Source organism: Octopus sinensis, linkage group LG7 (assembly GCF_006345805.1).
Source record: "Octopus sinensis linkage group LG7, ASM634580v1, whole genome shotgun sequence".
NCBI classification, from domain to species: Eukaryota; Metazoa; Mollusca; class Cephalopoda; order Octopoda; family Octopodidae; genus Octopus; species Octopus sinensis.
Genome location: NC_043003.1, coordinates 69,965,131 through 69,978,197, shown reverse-complemented (window position 1 = coordinate 69,978,197; position 13,067 = coordinate 69,965,131). Strand labels below are relative to the sequence as shown.

The 13,067-nt window shown below is 36.2% G+C and overlaps 1 protein-coding gene across 2 annotated transcripts in view; it reads right to left on the bottom strand.

The window, feature by feature from the left end:
• The window catches only part of LOC115213914 (AP-2 complex subunit alpha-2), a 173,231-nt gene that overhangs the window by 102,383 nt on the left and 57,781 nt on the right, over positions 1–13,067 (bottom strand). For both annotated transcript variants that reach the window (XM_029782892.2, XM_029782893.2), the window contains exon 2: positions 2,489–2,571. In XM_029782892.2, coding sequence (XP_029638752.1) covers positions 2,489–2,552 — 64 coding nt within the window. In that variant the 5' untranslated portion in view covers positions 2,553–2,571. The remainder of the gene's footprint in view (positions 1–2,488; positions 2,572–13,067) is intronic.

Below are 13,067 nucleotides of genomic sequence, written 5' to 3'. Positions count from 1 at the left end.
AACCATGTGGTTGGGAAACAAGCTTCTTACCACACAACCACTCTTATGCCTATATATATATATATATATATATATATATATATTTGTATATTGTAATTTTAGAACAAGACTAGCAATTCTGACAGGAGGGGGCAAGCCTTCTACATTGACCCCTTGCCCCAGTACTTTATTAATGTTTTAGCATTTAAACTGGCCATATCAGGCCAAAATATTTTACCTGTTTTATGTTCAAACTGACCCGATCCAGCCTCTCACTCCTACTCTACGTCATTCTAAAACGAAGCAACCACATCATCAAAATCTCAAAGCTGAGATGATGCCACTACCCCCGGTGCTGGTGGCACATGAAAAGCACCATCTGAATGTGGCCAATGCCAGTACCTGCTGGACTGGCCCTCATGCAGGTGGCACGTAAAAAGCATTATCTAAACGTGATCGATGCCAGTGCCGCCTGACTGGCTCCTGCGCTAGTAGCACGTAAAAAGCACCCACTACACTCTCAGAGTGGTTGGCATTAGGAAGGGCATCCAGCTGTAGAAACATTGCCAGATCAGACTGGAGCCCTCAGTCAAACCATCCAACCCATACCAGCATGGAAAGCGGACGTTAAACAATGGTGATGATGAATGTGAATAAATAAGTGTTGCATTTGACAAAATAATCTGAATGCTTAAGGGTTAAATTTCTGGTACTATATTTTATTGACCCGCCCAAAAAGATGAAAGGCAATGTCCAACCTTGGTGGAATTTGAACTCAGAATGTAAAGAGTCAAAAGAAATGCCACTAAGCACTTTTGTCCAGTTTGCTAGCAATTCTGCCAGTTTGCCAACTCAGTTGTTATGTATTGGTTTCAAATTTTGGCACAAGGCCAGCATTTGGAAGGATAAGGAGGAGTCAGTCAATTACATTGACCCCAGTACTCAACTGGTACTTATTTTATCGATCCTGAAAGGATGAAAGGCAAAGTTGACCTTGGAAGAGTTTGAACTCGGAACATAGAGACGTACGAAATGCTGCCAAGCATTTCTTCCAGTATGCAAATGATTCTGCCAGATAATCACCTTCATACATTAATAACACACACACACACACTGTACACTCACCAATGCTATCATTTATCCAATATTGATTTTTTAATGATCTCCAAAGAAAATCAGGTCACAAACTTGTCTACAAATAATTTACCTATGTCATAATGACTAATTAATCATTAATTAAATTGTACTCTCCACAGAATTCCAAGCTTTATAGTACAATGATGAAAAGTTCTTTTGGTTATGGAACTGGTCAATCAGGGCTGACCCAGGGCTAAACAACTATCAATAGCTGATAATTCTAGACAATGAAAATACCTCTTATTCTAAACATTATACAATTATATATATATATATATATATATATATATATATATCATCATTGTTTAACGTCCATTTTCCATGCTAGCATGGGTTGGACGATTTGACTGAGAAATAGCGAACCAGATGGCTGCACCAGGCTCCAATCTGATCTGGCAGAGTTTCTGCAGCTGGATGCCCTTCCTAATGCCAACCACTCTGAAATTGTAGTGAGTGTTTTTACGTGCCACCAGCACAAGGGCTAGTCAGGCAGTACTGGCAACGGCCACAGACAAGTGGTGTTTTTTACGTGCCAACTGCACAGGAGCCAGTCCAGCGGCACTGGCAACAACAACGCTCGAATGTTTTTCATGTGCCACCGGCACAAGTGCCAGTAAGGCGACGCTGGTAACGATCACGTTTGAATGGTGCTTTTTATGTGCCACCGGCACGGAAGCCATATTGGAAGATGTGTGAGATCCTTGGTACAGTTAGGTATATTTGAAAAAAGAAAAAGAATGACTTCACTGGTAGTTTTCATCAGTTTAATTTATATTTAACTACCAGAACATCATGGCTGCGGAATTTACAATTCAACTCTAAAGATACACACAAAATTCACCTTATGTTATTTACAATGTATGGAAGACTAGAACTGGACAAGATCACAGCAGTTTGGTCAGTAGAAGAAAAACAATAGGGCAATAACTAGCATTGTGGTGTTATTCTTGCAGAATTGCACATATGGACACACTCAATTGGCTCACAAGTAATGTATACAGGTTAACATTTCATTCAAGTGCAGCTGTGGGGTGCCACATTCATGCACATTCACATACACATGAATGTATGCATGCACACATACACACAGATGTATGTAACACACATCCTTCAGTTTCTTTCTACCACAGTCATTGACAAGACATTGGTCAACTCAGGGATACTTGACCAGTGAGCTGTGCTGTAAGAAATAACCGAAAGCCTTGTGGTTGCTAGGCAAACACGTTAACCACCTGGCCATAACTGCACCTGGGGGTTTTATTCATTTGATTTCTCTTTTTTTCTTTCAATTACTAACAATAAACACGTTTTCAAAATTAAAAAAAAAAAATTCTCACAAAATAATATAAAGTTGAAAAATGTTGATACTTACAATTTCTTATGTCAGATATAAAAACTGACAGTCCCCGCATTCCATCCCCTTTTACAGCAGGCATTTTGGAGGCTTACTTTCACCTGGAAAAAAAAATAAAAGATTTAATTAGTTAACATAAAAGCTTTAACGAAGTGAAGAAACAATCAAAGACATTCTAAGGCCCCTACCTCCCTCACTGAAGGTTAACCATATAACTGCAACTTTCCAGAGTGCGGGCCTGCATGAAGCTGCACATGCAGCAACCACTCCCTTCAACATCAATGATGTGGTCCAAGTGACCATGTAGCTTCTCTATAGCAAGGCACCAGTGCTTGTCCTGCTTTCATACTTTAGCCACCCAACACTTGGCATAAAACCACAGCAACTTCTCAAATACACGCCCACCTGCTTTTCTGTTTTTCTTCTTTTCCCTTTTTCTTATACTTTTCTTGTCTTGCAAGTTACTTTGCAACCCCTACAATGCCAACGGTACAAAAAAAAAACAAACAAACCATCCAGCACATTCTGAAGTGGTTGGCATTAGGAAAGGCATCCAGATGTAGAAACCATGCCAAAGCAGACATTGGAGTTCAACATAACCGAGTGGCTTACCAACCCATGCCAGCATGGAAAACAGACATTAAATGATGATGCAGTTGTTGTAAGCAAACTCAGTGAAAAGCACTGGATGAACCACAGCAAGGCATCTTATCCACAACTCCAACATTCTGTTAAAAACTAGATAAAGTCAATATAAATGCATGTTTAGCTTTTCTTTGTTTCAATCAACAGACTGTGGTCATGCTGGAGTACCACCTCAAAGGATTTAGCCAAAATATTATAAATACAGGAGTTAATTGGTTTAAATCTGGTACGTATTTTGTCAATCTTTTTTGTCAAACTGCTAAGTTATGGACAAGTAAACAAACCAACACCAGTTATCACAAAATGGTGAAGGGCAAACACAAAGAGACACACACATACATATAGACAAATGTATGTATGGCAGGCTTCTGCACAGTTTCTGCCAACCAAATTCATTCACAAGGACATTAAATGATGATGATGATCATCATCATCATCATTTTTGCATGCGTATGTACAATTTTAGCTCAACATTATTTAAGATACATGAAGCTTTAAAATAATTCTTCACAATCAGATACAATTATGGAAATCTTTCAACATGGTATGGGCAATCATTTTGTCGCTTCTGCTACACAAACACAGCTTACCTATAATTTAGTTGCAATTTCAAAACCAATTCTTTTGTTTTAGTAGAGCAGTAAAATTTGCTATTATAGAAGCGAGAGCTAAAAGTTGTAACTTTTACATCTCTTCCTTCCTGTGAGAATTAGAAAATTTAGTGAAACCACTCATCTGAGACACAAGTCATGTGTAATCAATTCACTAAGAACAGACAACTATATCATAAACACTCAAAAAGAAAACCTTTTCTTATATTCTTTTACTTGTTTCAATCATTTGATTGCAGCCATGCTGGAGCACCACCTTTAGTCAACCAAATCCACCCCAGGACTTATTCTTTGTAAATCTAGTACTTACTCTATTGGTCTCTTTTGCCGAACCTCTAAGTTCAGTGGGCGTAAACACACCAACATCAGTTGTCAAACAATGATAGGAGGAGAAACACAGACACACAAATACATACATATATATATAGTTAATCCAAACATGAAAACACAAAGAGAAAACACAACAACGCGAGGACAAGGAACAAATATAGTGTTATTGGACGCTCAAGAAAGGAAAGAAAGAAGGAGGATTTAACGTTTCGAGCGGAGCTCTTTGTCAGAAACATAGGAAAAGGAAAGATCCAAGGAAGAGAAGACGGAAAAAAAAAATCGCCAACGATACATACGCGGTCACATTTGACAGGTTTCTTTCGGTTTCCATCTACCAAATCCACTCACAAGGCTTTAGTCAGCCCAAGGCTGTAGTAGAAGACACTTGCCCAAGGTGCCACACAGTGGGATTTGAACTCAGAACAAAGAGCCAGAAGAAATGCTGCTAGGCACTTTGTCTGACATGCTACCAATTCTGGACGCTTGCCAACATTTACCTTGGAGTAAGTGTACTTAATTCTATTTGTTCTAGTTTGCCTAGTAATGGGAAAGACAAGTTTTACTCTTACTTCAGAATTGAGTGATTGCAATTAGAAAAGCATCCAGTGAGAAAAACAACTGTTGCAATTGTCTTTTACTCATTTCAGTCATTGGAGAATTTTTAGTTGAATGAATCAAATGCATTAGTTAGCTTATTTTAAAATCTGATACTTATTCTTTCTATCTCTTTTACTGAGCCACTAAGTCACAGAATATAAACCAACAGAGGTGGTCAAGTAGCAAGGGACAAACACACACATATATGATGGGCTTTCTCACACATTCCATCTATCAAATTCAGTTGCAAGTAGATACCACTTACACACATTTTTAGTGTTTGTAAAAGTCTTGCACAGACACAACAAGGTAGCCCAAAACCTCCACTGGCTATTATGCCGTAAGTATGGATACAAGGTAACGAGTGCTTGGTACCAACATACACTGGAAAAAGTAATGGACAAAAAGGGGAAGGCAAAAATCCTCAAAGACTTTGATTTCTAGACAGATAAGGTGTTAGAGCACCAAAAGCTGGATATAGTAACCTTTAGGAGGGACAAACAAGAGTGCCTAATAATTGACGTAGCAGTGCCAGGAGATCAACATATCCTCATCATGAAAGAAAGAGACAAAGTTGATAAATATGGAGAGCTGAGAATTGAGATCACTAAGATGTGGCAGCTACAAGAGCCAAACATAAAGGTCACTCCTATTGTCATCGGCGCATTGGGTTCAATACCACCCAATCTGAAAAAACATCTGGAAACTTTAGAAATATTCTAGAATCTAAGTGTATTGCAAAAATCAGCATTACTTGGAACTGCATGCATATTGCGTAAAGTACTGTCAGTCTGAGGTCCTTGTTGTGACTTGACAAACAGTATAAATCCCCAGTAGACACAATATCTTTAATCATCAACAACACGATATTGGATACTGTGCGTCATCTTAAACAATAATAATAATACCACCTGACTGGCCCTCATGCCAGTGGCACATAAAAGCACCCACTACATTCTCGGATTGGTTGGCATTAGGAAGGGCATCCAGCGGTAGAAACTCTGCCAGATCAGATTGGGGTCTGGTGCAGCCATGTGGTTCGCCAGACCTCAGTCAAACCGTCCAACCCATGCTAGCATGGAAAGCGGACGTTAAACAATGAACGAACGAATAATGATAATGATAATCAGGACATGAAAAATACCAGAGTCCTGTTAAGTAAGGTCAACAAAGCTGAATAAACTAGTCTTCTATGAGAAGTGAATTCAGAATTTATCATAGACTGAATGACATTTAGAAGACATAGGTAAAAAGCAGCAACCAACATTAAACTGTCTCTCTGTATATCCAATACATGTTTTATAAAAATGGATGGAAAAAAAATTAAATGAGTCATTGGATATGAATTCAATCTGGAACAGAAAACTATCAATGGGAACTAAGCCAACAGATGGAAAATTCTGGTTGTAGAATCCACTAAAATGTACTTCTACAGCATTTAAACACAACTCAAGAACATACATTTATAGGGTTGGTGGACGGGAAAATAAACAGGTTAATGTTTTAAACACAAATTATTGATTGATGTAAAAGCATCATTTTGCGAACACTGAAGTAGTCAGCTTTTGGCTATAGTTTTATGTGAGTGAAAGAGGAAGACCAGGGAAGAAGATATCGGAAATGTTACTTGAAAGTTGATCTCAGGAGGCTGAACCTCACAAAGATGACAAATGACCACAAGTGACAGAGATGCTAGGTTAAGTGAAAATGTTTTCAACTGATGTAAAGATGGAGAATCTGATGCATGACGATAATGATACACCACGAGAGAGAAAGAACAGTAAAAATGGATATAGAAATTATAAGAGAAAGAAACATTTCTGAACAATCTTACCTACTTATATGGAGCAATTATTGCAATTATTATGAGAAAAATAATAACCATTAAATTTTGGATAAAAATTACCATAGGATAGCAGCATAATGAAATTAACCATCTTCAGTAATTACATTGCTCTGTTGCCAGTTGATGAATTAAATAAATTAAATGGAGGTTTAATAAGTTTGATCTGAAAAGAGCTATCATGATATGAATTACAGTGTTGACACTTAAAATATTGAAAAGCATCTCCCAATAGCATTCTGAATCTGATAAATGTTGAGGTGTATTTAAAATGTGAAAAGTAATTAACAATAATTGATAACCTAGTCTTAATGTCTCCTTGGTGCTGCTTTCAAAGATATTTAACATAATCATGAAAGCTGCTTGCAAGAACATTTTTTTTAAAGCATGTTACTTGTGATATTATCTCAAATAACTACAAATGTTTCCCACAAGCAAGACCCAGATTATGGCAGGTGTTAGCTGTGGTCTTTACACTTTGGGGCCAAATTCTAAGCAAACATTCATCTTCAACACTGCCACAAATTATTGTTTCTTCAGAAGATTTCCTCCTTTAGTCCGTGGCTATAATGATAGCCTGTACAAAACAGGACGAGGTTTAATTATGCAAGATAGTGGCATCATATAACCAAAAGAATATAAAATCAAAGATTTTAAAAATTTATATGTTTTGTAAGATTTCCATAAATAGTTAATATAGGCGCAGAAGCGGCTGTGTAATAAGAAGTTTGCTCTGAGTTCAGTCTCACCATGGGGCACCTTAGGTGAGTTTTTTCTGCTATGGTTGTGACTTTGTTGAGAAGTAAGGAAGTGATCCACAGAGGACCAGCTTCATTTTGATGTATGATACATGTTCCTGTGTTGGTAATTATACCTGTCCTAAACAAAATGGCATTACTGTTTGACTCACCCTCGTATATTTATTTCTGAAAATGTTAATGCTATATTTTCTAGCTGTGATCAATAAGAAAAGCTGTTTATATTTTGATTGAAGCATAATGTATCCAACACTACATTGTTCTGGATTCTCACATCTCTTTCATTATTTAAACTTACAATGAGACTCAACAGCTATTTCTAGCAGGTTCAACAACCACAATAATCCTTAATAGCCTATAGGCAGCATGCCAGTCTGATAACTCCAAACAAGTGCAACAGATTGATTTAGTGCAGAGTGTACAACAACTTGTGAATGACAATCTATCAGGGAAGCCTTAACTGTTTTTAATAATCCCCAAAGATTTGAAATGCAAAGCTGAAAATGGTGGAAACCAAACTCAAATCCATGAACCACCACACAAAGATAAAACACTTTGCCTGGCTCTCTTGTCTACTCAACATTAAGCTATTTGCCCTGCAGTTCTCTTTAAAATATGTTGGATTTAATCCTCACTTAGAATGGGAAAATATAAATATTAAAATGAATATAAAAACAAAAAAAAAACAATTAATGACAAAGAAATAAGCCAATAGTTTGCAGGTTTTCATGCAGTTCTCTCGCTAGATGAATTACATTAATTTTCTTACAGGTACAATAAGAAACAACACAATCTATATAATTATAACATAAAACCTAATTGGTGTAAATATTACAAGTGACCTTTATAATCATGACCTTAAAAACTGATAGCATCTAAGTAGTTTTAATACAGTGGAAGATAGGCAGATAGGTGTGCAGACAGGTAGGCAGACTCACACACGTCTTGTTTGTTGCTTCATCCTAACTATTTAGCTGTTCCACACTGTCAATCATCTCCTACTCTCCACCATACTCCAGGTCCCTCTACCCCACTCATTTCTACCCTGCTTCATACCTTGAAAGTCTAACACTTCATCACTATTATTTTTCTCCTGCTCTCCACCTCCACTCAATCACTCCTTCTCTCACTCCTAAAATATGAGTACATATGCAGCTCCATTTCAACAACAAACCGGCTCAGCTCTGCCCCTACACACATTCACACTCCACTGCCAAAACTTCTCTCACGCTTTTACCCAACTTATAACCCTCATATCCTAGTATAAAGCTGATCTCTTGGGTCTCATACTCTTGCCAGATACATGGTGACCTGTCTAGTGCTGGTGGCAAGAAAGAAAAACACTCTTTGCATGTGGTAGAATGGTTAGCATCAGGAAGAGCATCCAGTCATAGAAAGAATTCCAAAGCAGGCACGGGAGCATGATGCAGTCCTTGGACATATCAGATCCTGTCAAACCATCCAACCGATGCCAGCATGGAACATGAATGTTGAATGATGGTATCTTTCATCTTTTACTCGTTTCAGTCATTAGACTGCAGCCATGCTGGGGCACCACCTTCAAGAACTTTAGTCAAACAAATCAACCCCCCCCACCCATTTTTTTTTCTGTATTTTTAAACCTTGTTATTTATTCAGTCTCTTTTGCCAAAATGCTAAGTTACAGGGACATAAATACACCATCAAGAATTGTCAAGTAGTGATGGAGGGACACACACACACATCAAAACAGGAAATTGGAAAAAGTTTTGGTATTATTTATTCGCCATTACACATGTTTCATTTGCTAATAAGAGTTACAAAATCGTACATGTAGGAGAAAACATGTAAGACATCCTCTGACAGAAATCAAATGATATTATTTGATTTTCCTGTCTGTAGAATTTCCAATAAGACGTATCTTATATGTTTTCCAATACATGTACAACTTTGTAAATTCCTATTAGCAAATGAAACACAAATAAATAAATAAACAATACCAAAAAACTTCCCAATCTCCTGTTTTTATATTATTACTTGGCAGAAAATATTTTCCAGTACTTTTCAACTCTTCTGCATACCTCACACAAATGTAACATCTACACAGAGATTTGGAATATTGAAGTAAGCAGATGTGTCTTAAGAGGACGCGTTTTAACCTTATTTATCATCATCATCATCGTTTAATGTCCATTTTCCATGCTAGCATGGGTTGGACAATTCGACTGGGGTCTGGGAAGCCAGGAGGCTGCACCAGGCTCCAGTCTAATCTGGCAGTGTTTCTACAGCTGGATGCCCTTCCTAATGCCAACCACTCAAGAGTGGATGGTACTTTTTTTGTGCTACCAGCACATGGGTCACAACTACAATTTCCAGTTGATTTGATTTTGATACATACATATATGTACATACATATATATATGTATATATATATATATATATATATATATATATATATATAATGTATGTATATTTATATATATATATATGCATATATGGGTACAGGGTAAACAACATGAAATATGAAGACAAACTTTGGCATGCAAAAAAAAAGAGAAACAAATGGAAAACAAGACAAGTAACATAAAAAACGACCCTTCATCAGTTATCGGGTGTCCATCTACTCATTTTATTTATATATATATTATATATATATATATATATATATATATATATATATATATAATATACATATACACACACAGGGTGTCCCAAAAGTCACTGATGAGTTTCAATTTTTGATAACTTCTTTAACTTAAATAAATGTGCATGAAATTTTGATACAATAGAAAGGACATAATGGAAATATTGTATGTATGTATATGTGTGTGTGTATATATATATATATATATATATATATATATATATATATATATATATATGCACCATCGTCATCATCAACATTTAACATCCATTTTCCCTAACCCATGCCAATGGAAAATGGACGTTAAGGAATAAGAAGCTTGCTTCCCAACCACATGGTTCTGGGTTCAGTCCTACTGCATGGCACCTTGAGCAAGTGTCTTCTACTATAGCCTCAGGCCAACCAAAACCTTGTAAGTGGATTTGGTAGATAGAAACTGAAAGAAGCCCGTCATGTATATGTGTGTGTGTGTGTGTGTGTATGTGTTTGTGTCTGTGTTTGTCCCCCACCACAAATTGACAACTAGTATTGGTGTGTTTACATCCCTGTAACTTAGCAGTTTGGCAAAACAGACCGACAGAATAAGGACCAGGTTTAAAAAATAAAAAGTACTGGGGTGGGGTAGGCACAGTTCATTCAACTAAAATTCTCCAAGGCAGTACTTCAGCATGGCTGCAGTCTAATAACTGAAACAAGTAAAAAAAATCAAACACACACACACATATATATACTTGTGTGTGTGTGTGTGTAATATACTTAAAATGATGCTAGACAAAAATATCTAAAACAGCAGGGAAAATATAAAATGTAAAAGCTATACAGGAAAAAGAAATGGCAAGGAATATCAGAGCCAACTTGGGAATCCATTAGTACACTATTTCAATAGACAGCAGCATATTCCAACAATAGCAATGAATGCCAGGCACCATAAAGAATATGAAGATGATGAGATTTTATACAGCAGGATTCAAACTACAGCAATATTATTATTATTATTAATAATAATAGTAGTAAAAATGGCTAATCATATAAACCATACAAGAAAGGGAGAGAGAGAGAGAGAGGGAGAGAGGAAGTATGTTGTATGAAGAGAGACAGCAGCATGACTGAAACAAGGGGAAGACAAGAAAACATGGTTATTGACTGGTAGAACATCCTTTCTATTGGTGGTCAATGATAACAAAGACACAGAAGATAATATAGAGATCAATACTTCCACCAAGAGGTAGAGAGTAATTAATCAGTGATCAAACAAAAAGGTGGTGTTTTTTTTTTTTTAGTCTTTTTGTTAAACTAAAACAAAGTTGCTTTTATAACAAAACTTAAAATCTTAAGAGGAAGAAAACCAACAAATGTTAACAATAAAATTGATGTTGAATGATATATATATATATATATATATATATATATATATATATATATATATATATATATATATATATATTATATCAGACAGTTACTGTATGTTAATATTTGAAAGATAAATGAAATTGCAGCTGTTTATGATAATGTATGCACTGAACTACCTAAATTTAGAACATCGTTAACTAACTAATACATATATCTTGTAAGTAATGCATTGTTAATAAAATTAATCTCTGACTCAGTATTTTAAGCCAAACCACAAGTGTAAAAATGATGGAGGCGATACACAAATAGCAAGCCAACAAAATTTGGTTGAATTTCTAATGGTGGTTGTTTATTCAGCTTACTCGTATATTCTAATGCCAATGGGAAAGCATGAATGCCACAGAATCACTTTTCTATCTTTGTCTTCTTTTATCTTCTTTTGTTTCAGCCATTGGACTGCAGCCATGAAGGGTTTAGTCAAACAAATCGACCCCACCCCCAATACTAATTTAGCTAAGTCTGGTACTTTTCCATTAATCTCTCCTGCCAAGATGCTAAGTTATGGAAGTGTAAACACACCAATATCACCTACCAAATAGTGTCGACACTCGTCAAATATAAAAACACACACACACACATATATGACAAGCTTCCACACAGTTTCAGTCTATGAAATTCACTCACAAAGGTTGGTCCAGGGCTGTAAAAGAAGATATTTGCCCAAGGTGCCATGCATTAGGACTGAACCTGAAATCATGTGGGTGTAAAGCGAACTTCTTAACCACACAGCCATGCCTGCACCTTCCATATTACACAACTCATTATGTTAAATCTGTAGCAGATGATATTACAGAGCTAAGGGAAAGCATGAATACCATCAATTCCACTTTCCTCTAACCTGTACAAATCTAATCTTATGATGAACCAGATAAAAATCACAATTTGATTTAAAAACCAAAACTAGATTCTAAGACATCAGACATGTAGAGTAATCACTATCACCAATGGCCTTTAACTTATTTTTTCCATACCAACCAGCATGAACTGGCATGTTTATATGATAGCAGCTCTCCACCCACCTCCGTCCTTCATCATTCTGATCACAGACTCCTAACTTGTTTTATTTTTCCTTTCTTATCTAATTACCTTATCCTATTCTTCATCTCACCACCTATCACTTTTCTATCCACTTCACATTAGTTTTTCACCCGGCATACACAACACAATCCATTCTCATCGGATGCCAATTCCAATGCGATCGTTCCTCTCTTGTAAGCACCAATCAATGCATATAATACTCTAGTCAGCTGCTCAAATCATTTCTATTAAAGTATGCAAATGACATGAGATTGAAGCAAGATAAGAGGACAGACACTAGTCAGACCGACTAGATCTCATTACATTGGGAAGGATGCAATCATAAATAATAGATTTAAAATTTCTAAAGCAAGCAATATAGAACAGAGTTCAGTGCACATTTTGTCTGCAATCTAATTATTATTATTATTATTATTATTATATGTAGTTTAATGCTCCTGCAATAACAAAAAGAAAAAAGTTAAAATTGCTTGTTCTTCTAAACATTTATAACTGTTGTAAAATAAGTGCAGATATGGATGTGTGGTTAAGAAACTTAAAATTGCTTGTTCTTCTAAACATTTATAACTGTTGTAAAATAAGTGCAAATATGGATGTGTGGTTAAGAAACTTGATTTACATCCACATGGTACTGGATTCAGTCCCACTGCATGGTACCTTGGACAAGTGTCTTCTATAACTTCAACCCAATCAATGTCTAGTGACTGAACTTGATTGACAGAAACTGTGTGTGCATGTAAGT